Source organism: Paroedura picta, chromosome 1 (assembly GCF_049243985.1).
Source record: "Paroedura picta isolate Pp20150507F chromosome 1, Ppicta_v3.0, whole genome shotgun sequence".
Taxonomy (NCBI): domain Eukaryota; kingdom Metazoa; phylum Chordata; class Lepidosauria; order Squamata; family Gekkonidae; genus Paroedura; species Paroedura picta.
In genome coordinates, this window is record NC_135369.1 from 75,114,550 (window position 1) to 75,142,477 (window position 27,928).

Below are 27,928 nucleotides of genomic sequence, written 5' to 3' on the forward strand. Positions count from 1 at the left end.
TCCCTTGCCACCAGACTGACACTCAGAGGGCCCAATCGGCAGGCACTTCGTGCCTGCTGATTGGGCCCTCCGATTGTCAGTACAGGGGAAGGGGCCTATCGACACCCTTCCTCATCACGGACAGGGCACACCCTCGGGGCCCTTAACGAATTATTTTATCTGCTCCGCCAGGAGAGGTTAAAGATAATAAAGTGAACAAACAAACAAACAAGCTCTTTTCCCTCTCCCATTGGCAATGGGTTCAGTTTGGAATGAGGAGAGTAGAAATAGCTCTTTCTCCTCTTTTTTACCTGTCCATCTTGGAAGAAGTGAAGAGAAATTAGCCCATTCTTCTCCTACACTTTGTAAATGTACTGTGTAGCTATCCTGCTGCGGTGTGGGTGTGTAGATAAGAATCTGACTCCCAGCTGATCCCTGACAACTTCAACCCACAGCATCTCTGCTTTCTATTTTTAGATTTTTCTCCAGAATCATGAGCTAAAAAGGTGCATTTTGACAAGAAAAACTGGTATTTTAAATATTAGAACCAATAACAAGCTTTGTCAACTTATCTCCTATGGGGTTACTAGTAAATCAGTATGTTGCCCCCATTAAAATAGAAATCTCACATAATGAAATAATTTTTGTTTGGATTCAGTCTCTATAGTCTTTTCCTAAACAGCTTCCAGTGTGGTTCATGGTTGCCAATAAACAGCACTTGTTTGTGTACTTACTTGCATAAGTGAGAGCCCATGTGCTGGGCTACCATCATCTCTCAGAGCTGCTATGTGAGAAACAGCACTGGCCAAAGGCACCCATGCAGCACAGCTTTAGCACAGTGAACTTTTTACATGGAGGAGGAAGTAATGAGGCACGGCAAAGAAAAGCAGAGCCTTTAATGAGGCCTTTGTGATATATTTGCTGTATACATTACAATGGAATGGCATGCTCCCTCATATTTGTGTGAGTTGGTTTAGTCTCATGGGGTGGGGTGCCAGCTTAATAAGTTCTCTTTGTTATCAAGGACTGCATAAGTTCCCTTGTTATGAAAATTGTTAAATCCGTGGGTTTGAAGGAAGCCAGGACACTGGCAGTTCAATGAGCTCTTTATTAAAATCTCTGCATGGTGATACAAGAGGCAAAACTGAACTAAAAAAATCTCTGAAGAGCCCCAACATACATATACACATGAACAATGGAACTTCCCTCCAGCACATGCTATTGGTGAGTTTCAGTTTTAACTGACTGGATTCCAAGTAAGGGATCTAGCAGCATACTGGTCAATGACATTGCCTGCTCCAATCCTACCTCAAACCTCAATCTCGGTTCTAAGTAGAATCATTAATAGAACAAAAATACTTGCTCACATTTCTGTACCTCTTTGTTAAATAATGTCTGTTCTGTGCACATCTCTCTGTGCTGTATGAACCCAAGAGCAGGAACCTGTATGAGCAGGACTGTTGAGAGTGGGGTGGCTCAAGGTTAGCTTGAGGGCCTCCAAGTGGGACTGTCCAAAAGCCAACACTTCTGGACAGTCCCACCTTTTCTCTGCCCTTCCAACTATTTATATATATGGGGTTATCTCAGTTTCCTTGGCCTGCTCCCTTCCTGTACCTGTATAGCCATAGCCATACAGCCTCACACATGTGTAACATGTGCTTCTCCCTTACACGATGATCTGCATGGCATTAGCCAGTCCATCATCTGTTGTCATCCTCCTTGCATGATCTGCCATGCAAGAAATCCACCATTTGCTCCATTCCCTCTCCTGCTTCCTGAGCTACATAGAGAAGTGTCTCTGCCAGAAAGGTAGAATTGTTAGATGCTTAGATGGACAAAGCCTTCTGAGGGCAAATCCTCAGAGGTCCTGCCTCACCAACCTCTTGGAATTCCTTGAGAAAGTGAACAAGCATTTAGACAAGAGTGACCCGGTAAACATTATATATCTGGACTTTCAAGAACCTTTGACAAGGTACCTCTCCAAAGTAAACTTAGCAGTCATGGGATAAGAGATAATGGGATGTTTCTTATAGGTTAAAAATGGTTTAATTACAGAAAGCAAAGAGTAGAAACAAATGGGCAGTTCTCACATTGAAGGGAAGTAAGCAGTGGGATGGGGGGCATTGCTATTTATTGTATCCATAAATGGTCTGGAACTACGGCTAGCATAGTGGCCAAGTTTGCAGGTGACACAGAATTATTCCAGATGCTGAAAACCATGGCTGACAGTGAGGATCTCTGCAGACTGGGTGACATGGCAAATAAGGTTCAGTATTGGTAAGAGTAAGGTGATGCACACTGGGACATTTCAGTGGCTGATCTCATTTCTCCAGGGTTGGGGACAGAGATCATCTATGGGGGAAGATCAGTTGCACCACTGTCCACTCTCCTGTGGGATGCCTCAGGGTGCAATCCTCTCCCCAATGACATTCAGCATCTATATGCACCCTCTAGCCCAGCTGGTCTGAGGGTTTGGCTTAGGATGCCATCAATAACCTGATGATACCCATCTGCCTATCTTCCTTTAATTTTTCTTACCTAATTACCAATTATTATTCTATTCATGGATGGTAGCATCAAGCTGATAATATTTGCTTTTTATCAGGGTCACATGGGGGGCCCAGATGGCTTTGTCTGAGGGCCCATCATGGCTCTCGGCAGCCCTATGCTCAAGTTCCCTAATCCTGGCCTCCAAAAAAGGGAAACATTACGGCCTTGGGATTGAACATCATCCAAATGGCTTTCAGAGCCTGTGGCAGTGCTATAAATTGGTACTGGTGTTATATGATTTCATCTGTCATGGCTCCCCTCCATCCATTTTTTGGCTTGTCTTTGGCATAGGTTGCTATGGTTGGGTGAGTGTCCTGGGAATTTTCTGTTAGAGCTCTCTCCCTTCTCCTTGTTTGTTGCAGAACTATGCTTCCCAGGTTTTCCAAGGAAAGGTAATAATAAATAGTTCATTTAAACCAGTAATCAAAAGGTACCCTTTGTGTCCCTGTCTTTCTAGTAATGCTTCAAGTCTATGTCCACAATTACTGAATTAAAAAGATGTTTGCTTGTCTGTTTTTAAGCATGGGATGCCCAGGCTGTGCTTGCTATAGGATATCACTGAATCTGATGTGGCACATGCCTCCACATAAACAGTATATATGCATTACATTTCTAAGAAAATAGGGTGAGGAATGAATGAGAAGTATTATTGCCAGCAACCAATAGATCAATGGCAAGCTCCTGTTCCATTTTGTCCAGCCAAATACCACAGGAAGTCTGTGCTTTGTAGTCTTAGTTAGTTGCTCATTCCTGCCCTTCCCTCCTCTTTCTTTAATTAGGCAGCATGGGTACAAGGCTCTGAAAACTGGCATGAAGCACCATGTCCAATAATAATGGTGCAATAGAATCATTCTGGAGCCAATTAGTGATATTTCATTGGCTTAAATAGCACAGCATTCTTCTATTGTCACACCCCACCTTACCTCCTTGAAGATTTAGCTGGAAAGGCATGTGGTTGTTTTGAATGGAAAATGCAAGGGTTTTTTTTAGTATAAAACCAAAGACTTAAAAAATCAATTTTCATTCGGGCAGCCACACAGACCTGTTTTTTTTTAACCTTACATATATTTCTAAGCCATTTCTTATGTCATTTGAAGTAGACATATGATAATTAAAACAATACAACATTTTTAAAATATTTCAAATTTAGTTACCATGATAAAACCAAAAATAAGAACATAAACAATCTCCACAGATTAAGCCATAGAGCAGGATAGGGTAAATTAAAAGACATTTTTATCCTTCTTCAAAAGGAACAAATTACCACTGCTGGAAGGGCTGGAGAAATAGAGTTGCCAGCTCCAGGTTGGAAAATTCCTGGAGATTTGGGTGTGAAGTCTGGGGAGGTTAAGGACCTCAGTGGAATACAAAGCCATAGGATCCACCCTCCAATTTTCTCTGTGGAAGCTGATATATATAGTTTGGAGATCATTTGTAATTATGGCCCCAGACCCCCAACTGGAAGTTGGCAATGCTCCATTGGAGAGGATTCCAAAAATCTGGGGCAACAACGGAAAAGTCCCTGCTTTGAATGGAGGTCTGTCTGGTTTCCTCCTAAGAAACTGTATGCAGCTGGGCCTTATCAATTCATCTTAAAATCTTTTGAGACAATGCATACTGGACTCACTGTCTTATATAGCTCAGGGAGCAGTCCTTTTAGTACTTCAAAGGCCAAAACTAGTACTCTGAATTTTGCATGGAAACCAGGCAGCAGATGGCACAGATTTTCCAGTACTGGTGTTATATCCAAATAACAGGAGCCCACTATAGAGGTTACAAAAGCAGATTTGATAGTAATGTCCCAATCTTTCAACAGAAGGCATTGCTGGCCAATCAACCAAAAATTGAATACTGTATTCTGAGCCACTGCAAGCAGGTGAAATTTCAGGAATAAGACAGGGTTCAGAAGCATCACCTGGCTGTTACACTTGTCCTTCAACAGTGTAATCCCCTCTAGGACAGGGGTTTCTCCATTCAATCAGTCCATTGAGTCCCTCACCAACACCACATCTGTTTTATCTATACTGAGTTCAAGTTTATTCCCCCACAGCCAGCAAATAGTTGAAATTTAGCACAGTCTCAAAGTCATCAACTGTAATGGATGAAAAGGACAGAATTAGAAGCTATCCACATATTGATGACACAGCCATCCATAACGTAGGATGACTAAATCAAGCAAACTGATTCATATGAGCCCTGAGGAGCCCCAGGTCACAATTATTAATTTGTCCCTTCAGAATGGAGTGGAGGCACCATAAAGCAGTATCCTCGGTTCTCTGTGGCTCAAGAACACAGATCCCCAGCATAATTCCCACAAATGGCATGGCGTCTGCAGACTATTTTTATGAGTTCAAATCCCCTGGTCCGGATGAAATGCACCCGAGAGTGCTCAAAGAACTTTCCAGAGAACTTGCACAGCCCTTGTCCATCATCTTCGGGACCTCTTTAAGGACTGGAGATGTCCCGGAGGACTGGAAGAGAGCAAACGTTATTCCGATCTTCAAAAAAGGGAGGAAGGATGACCCGGGAAATACAGACAAGTGAGTCTGACCTCTGATGTAGGGAAGATAATGGAGCAGATATTAAAGGGAGCGATCTGCAAACATCTGGAGGACAATTTGGTGATCCAAGGAAGTCAGCATGGATTTGTCTCCAACAGGTCCTGCCAGACCAACCTGGTTTCCTTTTTTGACCAAGTAACAGGTTTGCTGGATCGGGGAAATTCGGTTGATGTCGTTTACTTGGATTTTAGTAAAGCTTTTGACAAGGTTCCCCATGATGTTCTGATGGATACGTTGAAGGACTGCAATCTGGATTTTCAGATAGTCAAGTGGATAGGGAATTGGTTAGAGAACCGCACTCAAAGAGTTGTTGTCAATGGTGTTTCATCAGACTGGAGAGAGGTGAGTAGCGGGGTACCTCAGGGCTCGGTGCTCGGCCCGGTACTTTTTAACATATTTATTAATGATCTAGAGCCTCTTGTGGCGCAGAGTGATAAGGCAGCCGTCTGAAAGCTTTGCCCATGAGGTTGGGAGTTCAATCCCAGCAGCCGGCTCAAGGTTGACTCAGCCTTCCATCCTTCCGAGGTCGGTAAAATGAGTACCCAGCTTGCTGGGGGGTAAACGGTGATGACTGGGGAAGGCACTGTCAAACCACCCCGTATTGAGTCTGCCATGAAAACGCTGGAGGGCGTCACCCCAAGGGTCAGACATGACTCGGTGCTTGCACAGGGGATACCTTTACCTTTACCTTTATTAATGATCTAGATGAGGGGGTGGAGGGACTACTCATCAAGTTTGCAGATGACACCAAATTGGGAGGACTGGCAAATACTCCGGAAGATAGAGACAGAGTTCAACGAGATCTGAACACAATGGAAAAATGGGCAAATGAGAACAAGATGCAATTTAATAAAGATAAATGTAAAGTTCTGCATCTGGGTCAGAAAAATGAAAAGCATGCCTACTGGATGGAGTATACGCTTCTAGGTAACACTGTGTGTGAACGAGACCTTGGGGTACTTGTGGACTGTAAACTAAACATGAGCAGGCAGTGTGATGCAGCGGTAAAAAAGGCAAATGCCATTTTGGGCTGTATCAACAGGGGCATCACATCAAAATCACAAGATGTCATAGTCCCATTGTATACGGCACTGGTCAGACCACACCTGGAGTACTGTGTGCAGTTCTGGAGGCCTCACTTCAAGAAGGACATAGATAAAATTGAAAGGATACAGAGGAGAGCGACGAAGATGATCTGGGGCCAAGGGACCAATCCCTATGAAGATAGGTTGAGGGACTTGGGAATGTTTAGCCTGAAGAAAAGGAGGTTTAGAGGGGACATGATAGCCCTCTTTAAGTATTTGAAAGGTTGTCACTTGGAGGAGGGCAGGATGCTGTTTCTGTTGGCTGCAGAGGAGAGGACACGCAGTAATGGGTTTAAACTTCAAGTACAACGATATAGGCTAGATATCAGGAAAAACATTTTCACAGTCAGAGTAGTTCAGCAGTGGAATAGGCTGCCTAAGGAGGTGGTGAGCTCCCCCTCACTGGCAGTCTTCAAGCAAAGGTTGGATACACACTTTTCTTGGATGCTTTAGGATGCTTAGGGCTGATCCTGCGTTGAGCGGGGGGCTGGACTAGATGGCCTGTATGGCCCCTTCCAACTCTATGATTCTATGATTCTATGATTCTATTTTCCTGCCAGGAGTTTTTAGACAGTGGCTGGGGCCAGCTGAAGCTTTTGCCCAGTAGAGCTTCTGGCTGGCCACTGGAGACCTGATTGGTTGTGCAGATTAAAAGACATCCTGTTAAATACAGCTTCTGCCTGAAATATTGAAGAGTTACTCTTAAATGTATGCATAACCTTGCTCCCTGATGTTTTGTGGTTCCTGCAGGATAAAAGCTTGGGCACCCCTACTCCAGAAGGGTCTTATAAACAATGGTATTGAAAACCATTGAGAGATCCTGGAGAATCAACCGGGTAGCCGTCCGCAACCACTCTTTGGTAAAGATAATCTACCAGATAGCCCAAGACCACTTGCACCCCAAACCAAGTTGAAAGTTCAGCTAAAGCTGATCAGAAATATGGTTAAAGGCATGTGTCGTCTCTTGTTGTACTATTGCAATACTCTTTGGATACTTGGATAGCACACAGATCACACAACAGAATAGTATAGTGCAGGTATATTTACTGGTAGCTCATGTGCTCACCAGCTGCTGCAGAGCAACTTCTGCATCCTATAAAAAGCCTAGGAAAAGATCACAAAAATATCTGTGCTAGGTTAGCAGTTAGCTTCATTTCTTCCTAGTCCATGTTCTGTTCCTAGGACAACAAAATTTGGTAATGTGCCTGGGTAGAAGAGGATAATTGTCATTAGTTAGAAGTAGCTTTCATTAAATAAAAGATTGACAACTCTGGATTAAGTTCATGTAGCAGTCAAACAGATAGCCTAGACTGAGAAAAAATATAGTCATAATCAACATGTAAAAGTCACATCAGTCTGCCTGTAGAAGTAAAAGAACACACATTTAAACCACAAACGCCATCTTGTGGTCGTAGACATCATAACAAGAAAAAGCAAGCACACAACCAGCAGCAAGAATGGCACATGATTTTATATAGCAGCAGCTTAGTCTGGAATTATCCATTTAATAAAATAGAACTGAGTAGATCTACTTAGGATTCCTTCCTCAATCAAGGACTAGACCAACTTTCAGTTCAATAATCTTGAAAGTTCTCTAGACTTGTCTGCATGTTGAAATATACTTGTCATTGTACTCTGGACATGTGGGGATCTAAAGTATAAAAGACAACTCTAAAGAATGAGCCCAGCTAATAGTGTTTGGTCAAGACAATGAAGCAGGACTCACTATCAACTGCAAAACTTGCATTGCCAAACTCCCAGATTGCTATGTACTACTGTGCAACTGAATTTCCATATCTGGCAATTAACATACTGGTCAAATTCTACATTTCCAAAATTCTGCATATCCAAGTATATAAATGGTGACTTACTTTCATTGTTCCCACATACAACATTATTAGAATTTGCTGTTTTTAAAACATGTTTGAATTCTTGCAAAACCAAAGAACTCAGGGGCCACCATACAAATTCCTCTGCCATCAGAACTTTTTCAGTCTCTGTTGAGTACCAGGTTGTCAGAAGAACTGGCAGAAGCTGCTTAGAACTTTTTGTAATGAGTCTACAGTAGATATTGAATCCATCATGACAGAGCAATGGTATTATTTTCAGTTTAACTAGAAGAAGTCTTTTGTAATGGAAGGTCTCGTGTCCTTTGCTTACAATTTAAGTTACTTTCAGTTGGGATGGTACTGGTGATTTAAAGCATGGTTACATATCAGAAAATGAAAGTTCAGCTCCAGACAAGTGACTAATGTTGTTGCTGACTATCTCTTTGGGAATGAATAACCTTTGCAAATTTCTATTAAGAACTGTTCTTGTGGTAAGGTAAAGGTAAAAGGTAAAGGTATCCCCTGTGCAAGCACCGAGTCATGTCTGACCCTTGGGGTGACGCCCTCCAGCGTTTTCATGGCAGACTCAATACGGGGTGGTTTGCCAGTGCCTTCCCCAGTCATTACCGCTTACCCCCCAGCAAGCTGGGTACTCATTTTACCGACCTCGGAAGGATGAGTCAACCTTGAGCCGGCTGCTGGGATTGAACTCCCAGCCTCATGGGCAAAGCTTTCAGATGGCTGCCTTACCACTCTGCGCCACAAGAGGCTCTACGCCACAAGAGGTTCATGTGGTAGTGGAGAAATAAAAGGATGGAAATGTAAATAACTTGGAAGAGATACAAAAGGCTCCCCTGCAGCATTCCTCCTGACAGCTTGTCAGGACCACAAATAAGTCATAGGCAAGGGATTTCTGTGTCACCTTTCCTGGCAACTAATTAAATTTGCATACATATGATATTGCTGCTATAAAGTGAGTTAGGCAATCGGTTCATCCATCTAAGTATTGTCAATTCTATTAGGCCCTCGCAGACCTTAAGTAGAGAAAGATCTTTTCCATCAGTGACTGTGAATCTGGAACCTTAACATGCAAAAGCATGTTCTCTGCCATTGAGCTATGGCTTCTTCACCAGCTCTTCCTTTGAAGGAATATTTGTGCTTCCTTCATCCATTTATTGCATCACATTTTTTTCCTTCTGCAAAAAAGCTCAAGTGTGCCTATTTGGTTACCTTCGCTCTCTGTTTTGCTCTCACAAGACTAGCTGGCTCATGATGTTACTGAGCAGCATCTTGCTTCACTGTTTGGCCACTAAAAACAAAAGGTAGAGAAAAATGGGAGTGATAACTTGCTTGAAACTCAAAGATAAACATGGGTTAAGAAGACCAGAAATTAATTAGAGTAGAAAGAGCACAGCCAGCTCACTTATTCAGGGTTGAGTCTTCACTGGACTTTTTATCCTCTCCCAGCCCGAATATTCCCCTCCCTTCCGCATTTTATTCCCAGAAATATATTAACCCCAAGCCGAGCATCCTAAGCCAAGCATCCCGGAAATATATTAATAACTAGATCCGAATTATGTCTGGCTGGACTTAGTAGAGCTGGCTGGGATAGATTGTTTTCTGCCATCTTGTGGGTTATTATATGTACTGTATTGCTGTTTTAATTGTTAGCCTCCTCGAGGCGACAAAAGTAATGAGAAGTGGGATATAAATCCAAGCATAAATAAATAATTTGATTTCCATTTTTATTTTGGGTGCTTTAAATTTCCCCTCTGCAGTGTCCATGATCGAACCCATGGTGACACTACCTTTTCTCCACAATATTCAGGAGTGGATATAACTTGCCACTTCTGAGAAAAACGCTCTGAAAGCCCCAGAATTTCATGTGTAGATGTCGGCTTTTTGCTGGATTAACTTCCTTCCCATCTCCATGCCTCCAATGCTGATGTAGCACTGTAGTCTGTCACTGATTGGTCAGGCATCAATTCAAAGATTGCAGGAAAACTGGGGTTCCTGGTTGCCATTCCCTCACAAGTTTAATTTCTGCCCTCATTTTTGGGATTGTTTTTAAGTGACTGTGCTCCAAAAGCCCACTTTTCTATGAGCAGAGATTCGTCTTTTGGAGCCTGTTCTCTCCCCCCCTGCCCCCCCCCCCCAGTTCTCTCCTGACACTGATGCTTCACCCCACCCCACTCACTCAGGCTGCAGGAAAAGAATAAACAAGCAGCTTCAAGCTACACTTGCCACTCCCCCAGCTTGCTCAACAAAATGCAGGAAATAAAGTCCTCTGTATCCTTGTGCTCCTTCAATGCCGGCTAGAACTGCACATAACTACTGCTTCCCCAGCACCACCACTCAAGCGGGAAGGAGACAGGAGACAGGCAATTGGGACAAAATACAGTGCAAAAGGCATGGACTTGGAACCTGTTTCAAGTCAGAAAAGGAAGGCTGCAGATGTTGGAAGATCCAGCTTCAGAATGATCAGAGTTCAGGAGGATTGAGAGTGGGGGGGGGGATATAAGTGCAGATAAGACCGTTGTCTCAATGATGTATGTTAGGATAACACAATCAAATAGAATTTAATCCTGCATGACTGATATAATTAAAAAGTTAGCTCAGAGTGGTGTTGGCTGTTATTATAATGGTTGTGACTCTGTGGGTGTCTTCTTCCATATTAGCTGTGACTTCCAGAAAATGTAATTGTTGTGCTTATATCTGCATTTTTCTTTGTGCAGTAAAGCTACTAACTGAAATGATCCCCTCAGAAGGAAACCAGATTTTAAAAATGCAAAAGTCAAGTGAGCTTTGGGGTGGCCCAGCTTATTACTTAATCCTTTTTTAAAAACAGTGTTTTCCTATTACTAGTTTTGTGTTGTCATTCTGTTTTGGGACTGGTTAAACTGTATTTCCAAATTGTACTTTACATTTGTCATTACCACTTGTTTGATGCAAGCTACCCTCTAAATCCTTTGGATAGTAAAGCAGTATGATATGGTAAGCAACACTGCCTCTCAAGTAAGCTTAAGGAAACATCCTTCACATGATAGCTCTTTTTTTACTCAATCAGTCTATGCTGAACCACTCAGAATCTTACTAAGGTCTATTCAGTGGGACTCACTCATAGGTAAGTATTCCCCAGATTGTACAGCAAGCCAAGTGCTCACATATTCTCCAAAAAGAGAGCCAGCTTTGTGTAGTGGTTAAGAGTGGCAGCCTTTAATCTGGAAAACTAGATTTGATTCCCCTCTCCTTCACATAGAGCTAGTTGGGTGATCTTAGGCCAGTCACAGTTCTCTGACCTCTCTTAGCCCCACTTACCTCACAAGGTGTCTGTTGGGGAGAGAGGAACTCCTTCAGGAAGTGAAAAGCAGAGTATTAAAAACCCAGTTCTTGTTCCCTAAGAGACCTAGCTAGGTATCCATGAAATATCAGGTCAACACTGGGGTTAATTCTGCATTTACTTTGTTTTTTCCATTGTGTATCCTGCTGAATTCAGATCAATTTGAACTCTGGTCTTTCTCTATCATCCCCCCCCCCTCATTGAAACAGAAAGTGTTCTGCCCTAAATTGGGGAAGCTCAAAATGGGAAGGGGTGCCAATTGCAGCAGGAATCTCTTTCTTTCTTTTCTTGAATGGGGTGGGGGGAGGATTGGAGACAGCAGAGGAGAGGGAAATAACAAGAGGCAAATCTCTGCTGAGATAATTTAGGGCTTCTGGAGCACAGTCACTTTAAGGGAAGCCTTGCAACTGGAAACCAGGAAGTCTTTGAACTGACACCCTGGCCAATCAGGGAAGGCTGTTTTGCTCTGAGGCACAGAGCAGTTAATTCAAAAAAAGCAAAAATCTGCACATTTTCTCATGGTGGTTTTTGAAATATTGAGGCTTATATCCACTCCAGGATATCACAGGAGGAAGGTAGGGTCACCACGAATCAACCATGAATGTTGCAGAGGGAAAATGTAAAGTATCCAAAATCAAAATTGAATTTAGTGTAGGCTGCAGGGATTTAGTCAACCTGGGAGTGGGTAAAAAGCCCCATGCAGACTACACTCAGGTATTTAATACTTTGTTATTCCATATCCTTCCACCCAGTCTCCCTAACAGGACTCTGCTAGTGGCTGCAACTGAATCTGTTTTGAAGTAAGCAAAACTGGGTGTCACAATTTCCTACCTTCTGAAACATGGTTCTAATTATGGCTATCACAGAATCTGTGGAGAGGAGAGGATGAAAAGTTAATGGCTTTATCAAATGGAAACAAATAGTAGGTGACATACTATAAATGCACATCCAATAGGAAACTGGCATAAACAAAAAAAGTTTGACATTCTGCAGTCCTATGCCATGATAATAGATTGAATCAGAAACTGCTTTACTGGCATTTACACCAGAAACTAAAGATGGATGAGAGACTCAAGTGCTTTCACGTGTGCAACGTAAGACACTTTGTCACAAAATATACCGCAGGATTTCCAGTGCTGTTTGCAAATGCAAAAGGAGGGATGTTCCGGTTTAAATGCCCTGGCTGATTCCCCATCCCTTCCCAAGACCGTTAGAACCATTCCTTGTTCCCTCTTCTTAGTAGAGGCCATCCACCAAATGCCGGCTGCGGCTTCGGCAGGAAAAAACGCGCGAGGCCAACAGGCCACTGGAGCGAGCGGAAGGCGAGCTGGTGCCTCCTCAGTAGCTGGCTTGCGAACACACCGGCCGCTCGGGAAGCCAGCGCAGGTACCAACCTTCCCAGGCGCACAGCTGAAGGCGCGCTATCGGCTTTGCCTCATACATACTGCCCGCCCATCAGTATCCGGGTCTCGGAAACTGTGGGCGGCCCTTAAGGCTCACCGCCTCCTGCTTCGTCCGCTCGCTCGGGAACCGAAACAGAAGAGGCTGCGGCCGCGTCTTCCACACGGGAGCTGACCGGGTAGGTAGGAAATGCTCGCGCTCACCACGCTAAGGAGCAGCAGCAGCAGCAGCAGCAGCAGCAGCTGCTCAGCAGGAGGTAGGGCGCTCCTTCCAGCTGGCAGGAGAGGGGCTTGTGCGGGAAGGACTAGGGAGCTGCCCTCCATGTTAGCCTGCTGCACCTGAGCGCGCTCTTCCCCTCGCGCCCCAGCAGGAGAATCACCAGAGAACTTCTCTGAATGGCTAGTCCAATCCCTGCCCGTTTACCTGTCGGAGTCACCGACTGTTCAGGTCAGTTGCTGGTTATGGCTCTCGAGTTGTAGTGTAACGAGATTGCTCATTGGCTGTCATCGTTTGACAGGTAGTGAACCATTCGCTGCTTTAAGTGTTTGCTTCAAACCATCCCTAACGCTTAAGTTGCAGAATCCACCCCCCCCACTCAAGGAATTAACTCTTTATGACGCTTCGAACGAAAGCCCCTTCCTTGGAAGCAGGTTTATTTCACACTAGCTGTTGGGACTAAGTGGAACCTCCACATTCAGGGACAGTAAACCACTGAATAGCTGAATGGGGAGAAAACATTAGCAGAGGTCCTTGGCCTCTATGCCCGGTTGTCATCCCTACAAAGTAACTGGTTGGCCACTGTATGAGACAGGAGCACTGTAGTTCCAATCCAGCAAAGCTCTTCTTATGTTCTGATCTTATGCATATTTGTTCAGAAGCAAGTTCCATGGTGTTCAGAATAAAGCTTACTTCCAAGTAACTGCCTGCGCTTACTCATGCTTAATCAGTAGTAAGGTTCACACTGTCGAAGGAGGGAGATTCCCAGGAAGATTTTCATAGGAGATGACAACCTTAAAGTACCCTCCACTCGGGAGTGTTGGGCCAAGAGCCAGCCTGTTGCTGTTCAATATTCACGAAAGGGGAATCATAGGAGAGTGAGTACAAGCTCCACTTCTCTCCACATTAACTCACCTCCTAGATCATGCCAAGAAAGATTCCTGGAAGTGCTTCCTTTCTTATTTGGTTATATCAAAATCAGAAAGGATGGGAGCCTTGCTTTATCTCCAGTCCTCTAGAACCCAGAACAGATTGGAAAAGTTCTACGGTAAACTTTCAGAAGGGGATACAAAACATTTCTTTTCACTGAGTCTTCTTGTGTTGAGATTGTTTTAGAAGTTTACGACATGCATTTGTGCATTGTGGCCCTTTAGGATTGTGTTAACCAACTCTGCATCCAGGATTTTGTTTTCTTGCCATTGCTGTTGTGAACCCAGAGGCTTTTGCTTGGGCAGCTGAGAGTCCACCTGGGGGGTTTGAGTGTGCTTTGCTAAATCAGCTGATCTGTTGTTATAATCTAGTAGTTCCTCTGAATCCCAGCTTTCGTATTTTTTGGAGAAAAAGGAGGAAATGTATCCCCAGTATGAAAAGGGCTTGTTGTTGTTATGTGCGAAGTCGTGTCCGACCCATCGCGACCCCATGGACAATGATCCTCCAGGCCTTCCTGTCCTCTACCATTCCCCGGAGTCCATTTAAGTTTGCACCTACTGCTTCAGTGACTCCATCCATCCACCTCATTCTCTGTCGTCCCCTTCTTCTTTTGCCCTCGATCTCTCCCAGCATTAGGCTCTTCTCCAGGGAGTCCTTCCTTCTCATGAGGTGGCCAAAATATTTGAGTTTCATCTTCAGGATCTGGCCTTCTAAAGAGCAGTCAGGGCTGATCTCCTCTAGGACTGACTGGTTTGTTCGCCTTGCAGTCCAAGGGACTCGCAAGAGTCTTCTCCAGCACCAGAGTTCAAAAGCCTCAATTCTTTGACGCTCGGCCTTCCTTATGGTCCAACTTTCGCAGCCATACATTGCAACTGGGAAGACCATAGCCTTGACTAAACGCACTTTTGTTGGCAGGGTGATGTCTCTGCTTTTTAGGATGCTGTCTAGATTTGCCATAGCTTTTCTCCCCAGGAGCAAGCGTCTTTTAATTTCTTTGCTGCAGTCCCCATCTGCAGTGATCTTGGAGCCCAGGAAAATAAAATCTGTCACTATCTCCATTTCTTCCCCTTCTATTTGCCAGGAATTGAGAGGGCCGGATGCCATGATCTTTGTTTTCTTGATGTTGAGTTTCAAGCCAACTTTGGCACTCTCCTCCTTCACCCGCATCAACAGGCTCTTTAGTTCCTCTTCACTTTCTGCCATTAGAGTGGTATCATCTGCATATCTGAGGTTGTTGATATTTCTCCCTGCAATCTTGATCCCAATTTGTGACTCCTCTAATCCCGCATTTCTCATGATGTGCTCTGCATACAAGTTAAATAGGCAAGGCGACAGTATACAGCCTTGCCGAACTCCTTTCTCAATTTTGAACCAGTCAGTGATTCCATGTTCAGTTCTCACTGTTGCTTCTTGACCTGCATATAAATTTCTCAAGAGACAAATAAGATGTTCTGGTATTCCCATCTCTTTAAGAACTTGCCACAATTTGTTGTGCTCCACACAATCAAAGGCTTTAGCATAGTCAATGAAGCAGAAGTAGACGTTCTTCTGGTACTCCCTAGCTTTCTCCATGATCCAGCGTATGTTGGCAATTTGATCTCTAGTTCCTCTGCCTCTTCGAAATCCTGCCTGTACTTCTGGAAGTTCTCGGTCCACGTATTGCTGGAGCCTAGCTTGTAGGATTTTGAGCATAACTGCTAGCATGAGAAATTAGTGCGATGGTGCGGTAGTTTGAACATTCTTTGGCATTGCCCTTCTTTGGGATTGGAATGTAAACTGACCTTTTCCAATCCTGTGGCCATTGTTGAGTTTTCCAAATTTGCTGGCTAGAGACTTAAAAAACAAAACAAAAAAGCTACATGCAAATACATTTGGTGGGGGAGATGAAAAACTGAGGCACGTTTTGAATCAATGGCAACCATTTAGAAGAAGAAGAGTTGGTTCTTATATGCCGCTTTTTCCTACCTGAAGGAGGCTCAAAGCGGCTTACAGTCGCCTTCCCATTCCTCTCCCCACAACAGACACCCTGTGGGGTGGGTGAGGCTGAGAGAGCTCTGATATCACTGCCCGGTCAGAACAGTTTTATCAGTGCCGTGGTGAGCCCAAGGTCACCCAGCTGGCTGCATGTGGGGGAGCGCAGAATCGAACCTGGCATGCCAGATTAGAAGTCCGCACTCCTAACCACCACACTCCTAACCACTACACCAAACTGGCTCTTTATTTTTAATAATATTTAAAATATTTAATAATATTTATTAAATATTGGAATGATAACACAATTAGTAATGCTTAGCAAGAAGTAATACTAAGCTTCCAAATGAATTATTTGAAAATAGAATTGAGCAATGATTTTTTATATCTTGACTTGTTAGGGTTTTTAAAAAATCTGAAAGGTGGGAATTTAGAGGAACTAGCAGATCAGGCCAATAGATGGCATAACATTATAGCAGTTGCCAGATTGAAAAATGGCCAGGAAACCTAGTAACACACGAGGAGGTATAAACATTGAATAGAACTGAGACAAGAAAAACAGTCCTGACATAAGCTGGATCTTCAAAAATGTCAACTTCCCACCCATTTAGTGGACAAACATTCTTGGACTGTGATCTTCCAAAAAGTACAGACCAGGCCATGTTTGGGGAAGATAAGAGTGAAGCAAGAGAAAATTCAGTACAGTGGATAATTATGAATGCCCCAAATAAAACTGTCTAGTTTAGATGACAGAATGGAGCAAGACCTCCTGGTGGAATCAACTTGACTGCTTTTGCATCTGTAAACTGTCTTGATTTGAAGAAGGCAGACTATAAATGCTTAAATGAAAAATAAAACTCTGCCTAAGGAAATCTGTGGGGAAACAGCCCTTTTCATGTAGTCTTACTTAATTCCGTGCATTTTAGAATTCCTGGTCATCTGCATCTCACACAGGCTTATTCTATAACACTGAGAGAACTCTGGTGTTTTTATGTATAGTAAGCTTTTGATATGTACCCTGACACATTCCTAAGCCTCAAATGAAGGTATTAAAAGCCCACTGGAAAAAAAATACTGGCCACTATCCAGTTCCCTTCAATCTGTATTGGATTGTGGCCTCTGATTATCCTGTTGGAAAATCCCCATTTTTCTGCCAACTTAACCTTGATCCCCGTAAGCAAAGCCTTGAGCACTGTAAAGCCTTGAAAAATATTAGAAGATAACAATTTGCAAAGGAGGCATGTGGTAATAGGGTGGCCTATTTGTATACCATGCAGGACAAATTTGGGGGACCTTCATTAACACTACTTACTTCATAGATTCCCACTGTATTAATAAGGGCAGCCTTTAGGATTTAAATGGATTAATTCTCCATAGCCCAACCTGGTTTCCATTCTAGGCACACCTAAATCAAAAGAGAACTTTTCTTGCATTTATCAAGTCATCTTATTACCAATGTGGCATAGAACTGGGCTAGGTTCTGGGATACCCAGATCTGAAACCCTACTCTGCCAGGGAAGCTTGTTGGGCTACCTTGCATCAGTCACATACTCTCAGCCTGACCTCCCTCACAGGGTTGTTATGAGGAAAAATGCAGAGAATTATGTAAGCATTCTTGATCCCCATTGGGGGGAAAATGGCATATATATGAAGTAAATAAAATAATTGCACTTCCATGAAACTTATTTAGATACAAATGTTTTTCATATTGGTGCCAACATTTTAATCAATGGCCTCCGGTGTTTAATCAAGGACTTTGCATAACTGGTTTGTCAAGGGAACTGCCCCTTTCCCTCCTATCTGCTGTATGAGTATTAAAAGCCAGTTTTTATTCCACTTTGTTTATAATTTCAGGAAAAGAAGAAAATGGCCCAGTCTGAAAACAAAAGACTAATACTTGGCCTAATGGTAGGAGCTGCTGGAATTGGTTTAGTTGTGCTTTGGTATCGCACAAGTCGAAAACGAAGGAAGGCCATCCATTTGTCCACGCTTCTGAACTCGGAGAGCGGCTTTGATGTGGTAGATTTTCAGGACGAAGCACAGAATGAGCAAGGAACAGTGATGCTGTTGCAAGGAAGGCAGCTTCAGATACTGGAGAAACTGAATGGCCTACTGCTAAGCGTGGAAGAGCTTAAAAGGGAGGTGGCAGTTCTGAAAGAGGCTGTCCCCAAGTTGGAAGAACTTGTTCGAGATGAGCTCCAAGGGAAAACAGATACTCGAAGGACCAGCCCTTTGCACAGAGCAACAAGGAAACGGAAAGCCGAGGTAGCCCAAGGTTTGTCAGACACCAACAGTTCTGAGGAGGCGGAAAGTGAAGGCGGGTAGGTATTTTTAAGATAGTCCAGCCTTTAAGAAATGAGTTTTAAAAATTGTTCGTAATTAAATACTCACTTTTTTGGGCATCTAGAAAATGTTTGTTTATATGCTGCTTTTCATGAATCAGATCTTCTTACAAGGTCTGAGCCGTTCTTGCTTGTGTGTGTGTGTGTATGTGCACAAGTGCTGGAAAGCAGTTGCAAAACCCATGGAGTCCTGTCAGGAAACCCATGGGAAGTGGATGCCTCACTTTTGCTTGGGTGAGCTCTGTCTGGAGGTGAGTTGCCTGGCTCAAGGCATGATCTTTGTATAATTGCTTTTATGGAGTCTGTAAGTAGAAGCTGGTGTATGTTGTACATTTATTTTTATGCCTAGTTATGAAGTCAAATTGTGATGGTTTAATTTAAGTTTTTGAAACTAGCTGGGGAAGTGAACAATTCTATTCAAAAGTAAGATGCCCTGGGTAAATATTGATTTCCAAGCATGACTTCTTTGTCATAGCTCATGGCTTTGAAACTGGATGGGCCAGAAACAAGCAGATGCATATTGTACCTGCTGGAGTCCTAACTGGGACTTGTCATGATCCCAGTCAACTTCTCAAATAAACAGGCTTGGCGTGTTTATTGAAAAGAAATGAACTAAGCTTATGATACTTTTCGTTAATACTAGTTTGCTGTGCCCATACCCATCAGTATATACCACCCCACTTTGGAAGGTAACTTCCCCATTTTCCCAGGCACAGCTGTTAGACCCGAGGGCTCCAAGGACAGTGTTGTAGATAACCCCAAGGCTTCCTCACCTCCCAACACCCATCTGTCAACATGACATTAACACATAGTCTACACCAGGGGTAGTCAAACTGCGGCCCTCCAGCATTTGCTGGCAGGGGCTTGTAGGAATTGTAGTCCATGGACATCTGGAGGGCTGCAGTTTGACTACCGCTGGTTTACACAGAGATCAAAATGAAACTAAGAGCAACCCCATACCCCAAAACATTCCCATGCTCAGCAGATGGTCACTGTATCCTCCTTCTGCAGAGAACATAAGAATACACACAGGAAAAATCATGGCAGGATGCTGATGCCAACACAGATCATGACAAGACTTGCACAATGAATGCATGGAGTCTATGCTTTTTGAGCTACACTGACTTCCTGGTTGTTTGCAGGTCTTTTTCCAATTCAAAGAGCCTGCTTCAACCTTGAAGAACCCTAAATGCTTTAGGTCCAAAGTCTCTGAAGTACCCCAGAAGCCATTTCTGACCTAGGGAAGTTAATTTTGGAGTGACTGTGGAGTAACAGCCAGGCAGGTAACTCTGCCCTTTATTAGCAGAACTCCATTGCTGAAAGAGTCAAGAGGGATTGAGTTCATCTCCTTTCTGCTCTCCTCTGCACCCCACCAACCTGTGTGGTATCATTCCATGCAGGTCCCAAGACCTCAGGAGTCACTTTTCCCAGGCTTGGCAATGTTTCTGTTTTATGTTTTTTTAATGGGGAAGATACCTGAATCTTGTATGAAGATTGCTGGATCCAGCCAGTCATGCAAACATCTCTATAATTTGTACTTGCAGTGAAAATGTTGTGAAGCCCAAATCTTGTATTTTCAATCTATGGCTATTAAGGCCTTCATTGAGTTTTTTTTTAAGGAAGAAGTTTTTGTTGACATGGAAGGCATATCTCTCCTTATCTCAAGGTCTCGGTGGTTCAATGAATGACACTGATTCTTGTGAATCAAAATACCTTCCTGAAATGGTATTTCATGTGCTACTGAAAAGCTGCTAATTCCAAAGCTCAAGTTATCATGCAGGAACTTTTAAAGATATTTAAATCTTTGCTGCCATTCAGCATCTTCAAAAAATTTCCGATGGTAATTTTAAACACTCATGTTCTCTCTTCTGGAATTTTTAACTTCAAATTACAGTATTACAGAATCAAACAGTGGTAATATATATTGGAAAAAGATGCACTAGAGTTTTAATTCCAAAGAAGTTGGATTTGCTTATCAAAAAACAGCATCCAAAGGTAGATTCGGGTAGGTAGTTGTGTTAGTCTGAAGCAACAGACGAGGTTTTGTTCTTTTTATAAGCTTTTGCATGCATTCGCACCTCTTCAGATACATTGAAATGGAAGTTGCCAGTCTGTACATATAGGTAGCAGGTGAGCAGCAAATTAGCATAGAGTAAAATGAAGTTGTTTGACATATACAAAGACTTGATTGCTCTTAAAGTTGCCACTGCACTTGAGCATCCAAAGAGTTCTTATAGAGGCATTCAGTTACTTGGACTTGCTCAATAGAAAACTTTTCTTTGATATATTGTCCCATGCTATATTACAATCTGCTTTTGAAACTCTTCTCATTTGATATGGAGGTACAGCTGCAAGTCCTAAATCCTCTTAATTGTGCACAACTTTTTTTTTGGGGGGGGGAAGTATACCCAAGCTGAACATAATTACATTTGTAACTGTCCCACTAAAACAGATGTGGCTTAGAATCTCTTAACTGGCTCTTGACTTTGTATATTCAGTTGCCTTGACAATACTATCTGTGGAAATAATTATATATAGAATGCCACCTTCTCTCCAACAATTACAAGTAATGCTGAAATTTATTTTCACAAGCCTTGAGTTTGCTTTTCACTGAGGTCTGAAAATATCAGTTCATGTTGTTTTTTTCCCATATTTGGGGGGTACCCTGAAATATTATCCAACAGCTTGTTAAGCAAAATCCAGAAGAACTTTTGCCTAACGAACATCAATCTATTGTTCATAGTGGTGAACACTTTAAAATGGCAGAGACCCCTAGAAAACTATTATTCAGTCAGAGTAATTGGTAACTGGTAAAAACAGGATGCATTAGAGCTGTCCTTGCTGCCTGTGTGCTAGGTTTCTATTGAGTATTTGTTGTGTATTTTAGCTATGTTACCGCTCACACGGACACTGAAGGAGAATCTGAGGAAGAAAAAGGATGGATCAGTTCACCTGCATCTGCTCTGCCACCAGAGGAGAAAATAGAATTGTTTAATCTTCTGCAGCAGGTGGACACATTGCATTGTGGTTCGAACAATGAAAAACAAGTGGGCTTCAGACTGTTGCTTGAAAATGAGGGAAAGGTAACATGTGCCATACAAATGTTATTTTCAGCATGCATCTTTAATACACTATATGGCATGTTCAATTTTTTTAATTTTGGAAGTTGGCTTAAATTTAGTACTAGTGCCTGAAGGGATTTTGTAACTTTTAAAAACACTGATCATGTCTTTGCAAATATTTTGATGCTGAAAAACTGTTATCCCTAGTCCAAGTGATAGAGTGCCAGTTGTTACTCAGTTAAGAGGCAAAGATCCCCACATATGTAGTATTAATCCAATAACAGATGTAGCCTCTGTTGCGGTGAACCTTGTTTGATTCCCTGCTCCTCCACATGCAGCCAGCTGGGTGACCTTGGGCTCATCACAGCCCATATCATGCTGTTCTGACCGAGCAGTCCTGTCAGAAACTCTCTCAGCCTCACCTACCTTACAGGGTGTCTGTTGTGGTGAGAAGAAGAGAAGGCAATTGTAAGCAGCTTAGAGACTCCTTGGGACAATGAAAAGTGGGGTAGAAAACCCAACTCTTCTGTCGACCTACATATTCTTTTTGTGGTATAGGAAGGACCTGCTTTGTGGTAACTTTGTGTGACACAAAAACACTGTGAGGTGGAGGCAACAAAGCTATGTGTGGATCGTAATGGGGGGCAAGGGGGGTTGTGTGTGTGGGGGGGGGGGTTGAGTTTCAGGATGCTGGGAAGCAAGGGAAGAAGCATTAGCTGCCCCAGCTTGGGGGAGGTGGAGTTGAGGGGCAGGCAAAGGCAAGGGCAAGATGATAGCCAAAGTCTAGGTGAAGGCTACCGCCTAAGGACACCACATCAGCTTGCTGTACAGCCGGGCCCACAGAACAGTGACTGAAGACATCCTGACTTAGGTTTTCTAGGCTTAGTTTCCATAGCTTATTGTGACATTTAAGTTTGGATGCCATAAAAAGGGGCTTGTTTTCACGCCAGATTCTGGGATTACAAGATAAAGTTTAATACTGGATTAGAAACCTGTACCAGGAACAGATAAAAACCAGACTTGGACAGCACAACAAACTGTAAATGAAACAAAGACTGGGAAATTGTCAAACATGCCTCCAACTGCCACGGGAGAAAGGAGGAAATGTGAGAGCCTGAGAACTTGCGGCTCATTTGTGGCAGGAATGAATTGTGGTTTGTTTGTGTGTCTGAATAGATTCAAGGAATGCACAATCTTGCACTGAATATACATAAAAGAAAACCTATGTTGGAGCTGTTTCACAAGGCTATACGAAGCCCACAGAAGTTTTGTTGTTGTTGTTTTAATTAGGAGAAAAGATCATAAAGTTAACTAGACATGGCACTGTACTAAGAGTTGTATTACTGCTTGTTACCATGCCTGGAACTCTTTTCCAACTATATTCCACTTGGCAAGCTAAGCAGCCGTGGAAGAATCTAGTTTTCTTAGTACTGAAATATTGTGGTTTTAGTACTAAGAAAATGTGATATACCCACAACAGAGCACTACCTTAAGGGAAGATGTCTGTATCCTGCACAACAAATGAGTTACAGCTGTGAATTTATTGTGCAAAAAAAATGGAAACATTATTTTTCTGCCAAGATTTACACTTTTCTTTGTAACAGATGTACCAGGAGAAACATACAAAAGTAATAAAATGATAGAGCACAATAAAATGGATTATGTTCACTATGTGCAGCCTGAATATGAAATGCAAAAATAATATGTGAATTCTTCTTTTAAAAATTATATATGAAATTAATAATTACAGTAAAGGAAACTGAAAGTGTCTGTTTCTGTGCAGTACAAAAATTGTGCTGGCTTTCTTTGGAGACTTGCCCGAGCTTATGGGGATATGTTTGAGCTAACTACAGATGTCGAGGAAAAAAAGAACTATGCTTCTGAAGGTAGGCTGTGCTACAAACTTCTTGATTAAAATTATATTGGATTGTTTAAGACAGAGTGAAGGTTAAAAAAGTGAACCATACCATGATTTCCACTTTATTGTCTTTTGCTCCCATTTATCCAATTGGCATTGTAATAAATGATGGGCAGATGGCTCAGAAGAGAGCTTGACAGACTGACCACCTTGGAGGAGAGAGCAAAGCTGGAAACAACCTCATGTCAAACTGGATAAGGATTTACTTTACATCCAGGAATGAAAACATGCCATCTTTTTGAAATGGTAGCACCTCTCTATTGGCCAGACTTGGCTTTTGAGCTTCAGAACTTCAAGCCCAAATCCGCCAATGTCTTTCTTGACACACATTGGGGAGCCTGTCCCTTCTAAAAAGAGCTTGGGTGTGTGTGTGTTTGTGCAAAATGGAAATAGCTCGAGCAACCATCTTATTTTTCTTTTTTAGGTCTGTATTTTGCTGTAGAGTTACATAATATGTAAACTGTTTTTTAGTTAAGATACATTGTCTGTTTTCTATCCTTGACCTAGACTGGTTGTACACACCACAAAATGTACCACTGGGCTGTACCACTGGGCAGCAACTGGGAGTAGGAAGTCATAGAAACAAATCCAGAAGTGGTAGCGGGGCTATCTAAAGGAGAACTCCAAAACCCAAAAAGAACACCTTCTGGCCCAGTCTCTAAGCAGAGTGCATTTCACTCAACTCCGCTGCTTGCCAGAAGGGGGAAGTGAGAATGTTCCATTAGGGTGATGGGTAGCAACTGTAATGGGAATAAACTGCTGGAATGAAAGATCCTGCTAAAGACTTGAAAACTCTTGTTTTCCTTCTTCCTGTATTGTCCCCCTGTCATGAAAGGCCAGTTGGTTAGATTTGCTTTGCACTTTTAAAAAATTCATTGTTCTTAAATAAACTGGATTAATATTTATTTATTATGCTTGCATGGCTCTGCTGAATGTCTTCTATTCCAGGACCTGATTTAGCCTGCTAGCCTCAGATGATCCCAGACCATTAACTGGACTTAATATGAAACAACACAGTTATTAGCTGCATTGTCTAACAAGTCTTACTATTTTGTAGCCTGAAACTTAGCAGAGTGCCTAAGCTGTCTGATATCAACTTGCGTGGGCCTATCTTTATATAGGACTAAGCTTTTGATTTCACTGAAATGATATTTACTTTCCAAGTAAATATATTTTGAATTGGTGTAAAATGAATGATCTGTAAGATCTAGAATCAAGAATTTAATAGTCTACAAATAGAAATAAGGTGATTAAGCAGTCTGGTTTATAGGTAAAATATACATAGAATTGCTATGGGTTCTTACCTTTTACTTCTGGTTTGATTTGGACTGTTAAGAGTTCCAATTAATTGTTCCTCTACCAGGTTGGTATTTTAACCACTGTCAGAAACCATATGAAGAATGATGCATTAGGAGGCAGAGTTTAAAGAATAAATAAGCTAATCCTATAGTATCTCTTTTCCAGGAAAACTTAGGGGTGAAAAGGCCATTCATCTTGACTCATCAAGCGCTGAGAGTCATCTATGGTAAGTCTTGAATGGAAGTAGGATGTGTCCATGTTGCATGTTCTGACATGTACACAACTGGTGTCTGAATCCTAAAGCATATAGGCTTCCTTTCCATGATAGGAAGGCAGAGCCAATAGCATCTTCCCAGTTGTGTATGTACACAATGAAAAACAGAAGTATTTGATTATTGCATGCATTTCCCTTTTGTGGGATTGAAGAGCTCCATATGCAGGGAATTCCTTGTATTTTTGAATTAGCCATAAATCTAACCAATAAGCTGCTGAACCTTTCCCAAAGCTGGGCTAACCTGAAATATTCTGGTATGTAACTCAGAGCCTTGTTAACAGTGCAAAATAAAATCAGCAGTGTAAAATGGAAAAGTTACTCACACATTTATCTCTAACATGAAACAGATAAACAAATCGTTTTCTCTTTCTTCTGGCTCCTCTTGCTGATAGGCGGCATTTGGGCTGGAGCAGGGGGTAGTCAACCTGGGGTCCTCCAGATGTCAATGGACTACAATTGTAGTCCACGAACATCTGGAGGACCTCAGGTTGACTACCCCTGGGCTGGAGGACTTGGAGGGATTAATGTTAGGAGCTCTTCTCCCCATTGTCAGTGCTGCTTTGTGCTTTCAGAATGATAGTCTGATACTTCACAGGGTTCTGGTATTAAAAAATGTACTGTAACGTAATCATAGAATCAGAGTTGGAAGGGGCCATACAGGCCATCTAGTCCAACCCCCTGCTCAACGCAGGATCAGCCCTAAGCATCCTAAAGCATCCAAGAAAAGTGTGTATCCAACCTTTGCTTGAAGACTGCCAGTGATCATTCTGGTTGTGGTTTGCAACAGATTTGCATTTGACAGTATTTTGCATGGGTCACTTTTAAATTACACAAGGTATTTCAACGGTTTAGTCTTTTCATTGTGATTGTGCTAAGTTTTATGTCTGTTGCTTTCTATGTCAAATGAAAGAGTTTTGGAATTGGGGGGCTAAAGTGGTAGTAGGTCTGAGTAGCATTATTTGTGGAGCTGTGACAGGATTCTTAAAGAGAGTGGTTACAAAGCATTCCAGAACCTTCATTAAACTTCTTAATTAGTTCTTCCTCACTTTTTCTTGACTTTTTAAACGTTTTTTATTATTTATCTTATTATTTTTCTGTCTCATACCATTGTTAATAGGTTTTCATTGATTCAGTTATTAGCTTTTAATATTTATTTTATCTAATCTTTTTCTGGGAAGGTTAACACCCCCCCCAATCCCCCCTTGTACATGACCTTGATTCTTTGTGCATCAAATTAAGCCTGCAAGCTCTCCGGGAGATTGTTTCGGAGGGTAGCTGTGTTGATCTGTAGTATAGCAGTTATATTCAAGTCCAGAAGCACTTTAGAGACCAACCAGACTTTTGGGTATGAGTTTTTGGGAATCCAAAGTCCTTTCATCTGATACGAGTTGGAATGGAGCTCTCTGGATCCTTATATCCCAGGCAGAAGGTGGGAGGGGTATTGCAAAGAAGGGGCTTAGGAGCTAGAGGTACCATGCACATTATTCCTCTGCAGGCTGACTTCCTTCTTAGCAACACCCCCCCCCCCAAACCTAGAAGCTTGCTTAGCTACCTCATGAAATAAAGCATCCACTTCTGTTGCAAATTTCTAGATGAGCCACTAGGTGGTGCTTTCAGGTCTTCCTTCTTGTCTCATCGACCCCCGCCCAGCCAATTCTGGTTAAGTTTTGTCTAGTGTTTTATCTATTGCACATCTTTCTAAGATGCTGAGTTATTATTTCACAATTCACTGAGGCTGCATTCCTGTCCACAGTGAGACATCTTATCCCCTATGTACTTCTGTAGGATTAATAAACTTCATTGACTGCAAGTTTCCAGCCCGAATCATCATCATTAAGATCTCCATAGATTTTGTGTCTCCTCTGCAGCTAGAGCTATTTTTCTCTTTCACTACATCTTCATGTTGTTAAAATCAAGTTTGTCATCCCTTGGGTCCTTCATTTTTTTAAAAAAAGAATACTATTCCATTTTAATCTGTTATCTGGACAATTTTCCATGACTGCCCAACATTCTGACCTACGTAACACTCCTGCATACGTGTGTGTGTGTGTGTGTGTGTGTGCATGCCATGTTGATTTTTCTCTTCACCATGCCCCAGTGAATTCCCTCTGTTTATATATTCGCTTTTGTCTTATACCTGGATCTTCAGCTTGTTAACTGAAGGCTATAGTTAAATCTTGTGCTATTTTCATGGGGTGTTTTCTCCTGCTATTTTTCATAGTCTTTCTGCAGCTCCTGTGTTTTTAGGTTGATTTTGTTCTCTTCTGTGGCTGCTGCTTCTAATTCGATCCTCCATAAAGATCGCACTGTAATGTAAAGCATATAACATCTGTTCCTAATACTATGTCACTGGACTGTGGCAGTGGACACTTGCATTTGTGCTGAGAGCTTGGAGAAACAATCTAGAGTTCCTTCTCATCCCTCCAGCAGACGAAGTTTTAGTTATGTCTCTTAATACACATCCTGGCTAGAATAACTTGCACTTGCAGGTTTCACCTGACCCTTTCCGCACCTTAGTATTGCTGCTGATTGAGTGCATAGCTGGTGCTCTGGCACCCCTTCTGCAAAAGGGCATTTTTTGGGGGGGGTCTTAAATAGAAATCCAATCTTCCCCATGGGTCCTGCACGTCCTTTGAAACATAGTTGTGCAGCCATGTGGTCATGTCAAAGATGGAACCACCTCTTTTTTTGCCATGTACACTAGCATTATAACATCACTAGTAATCAAGCCCATTGCAGTTCTAAATGCAATGGGCGCTAGCAGTGAGTGTGGGTTTGGGGGGGGGAATACCTGCAGTCTTTGGAGGGGGTTTGAAAGGGGAGAAGGGGGCAGGGTAAGGGACACAGTCTCAGCCACCCACCCACCCCCTCTCTCAGAACCCCCCCCCGAGAAGCAGCGCCGCGGTGCTCCCTCCCAAGGCCAGTCAGAACCCCAGGTCCACTTACCGCCCTTGCGCTGGTCCTGGTTGCTGTCTGCTGGTCTTCGGCCATCGCAGTTCCCCGGAGAAGGCGGGCCCGGCCCCCCCCCCCCACCGGAGGCTCTCTGGAGCCTTTCCCCAGCCGCAGGAACGGCTTCGCAGCGTCTGCGACGCTGCGAAGCCGCTCCTGCGTCCGGGGAAAGGCAGGCCCGGCCCCCCCCCACCGGAGGCTCTCTGGAGCCTTTCCCCAGCC

General features: G+C 42.8%; 1 protein-coding gene and 1 long non-coding RNA gene across 7 annotated transcripts in view; one reads left to right on the top strand and one right to left on the bottom strand.

Moving 5' to 3' along the window:
- Positions 1-1,067: 1,067 nt before the first annotated feature.
- LOC143840344 (uncharacterized) lies at positions 1,068-27,753 on the bottom strand. 2 transcript variants are annotated; one of them, XR_013232142.1, is made up of 3 exons: positions 27,704-27,745; positions 6,264-6,437; positions 1,068-5,339 (listed from the first exon to the last, which is right to left on the bottom strand). It is a non-coding gene; the product is annotated as an uncharacterized LOC143840344 (long non-coding RNA). The 2 variants fall into 2 exon arrangements; XR_013232143.1 differs by lacking the exon at positions 6,264-6,437 and having other exon boundaries at positions 1,068-5,893; positions 27,704-27,753.
- RMDN2 (regulator of microtubule dynamics 2) overlaps positions 12,820-27,928 on the top strand; it is a 42,540-nt gene continuing 27,431 nt past the window's right edge. For 2 of the 5 annotated variants that reach the window (XR_013232140.1, XM_077343739.1), the window contains exons 1-5: positions 12,820-12,923; positions 17,717-18,183; positions 21,092-21,287; positions 23,050-23,152; positions 24,649-24,709. Coding sequence is in view for 4 of the 5 variants with exons in the window: in XM_077343739.1 (XP_077199854.1) it covers positions 17,729-18,183; positions 21,092-21,287; positions 23,050-23,152; positions 24,649-24,709 (815 nt within the window). In the remaining variant the exon portion in view is untranslated. Of the gene's footprint in view, positions 13,002-13,044; positions 13,193-17,716; positions 18,184-21,091; positions 21,288-23,049; positions 23,153-24,648; positions 24,710-27,928 lie in introns of those variants that run through there. The other 3 variants (XM_077343761.1, XM_077343745.1, XM_077343752.1) reach the window with 3 other exon arrangements.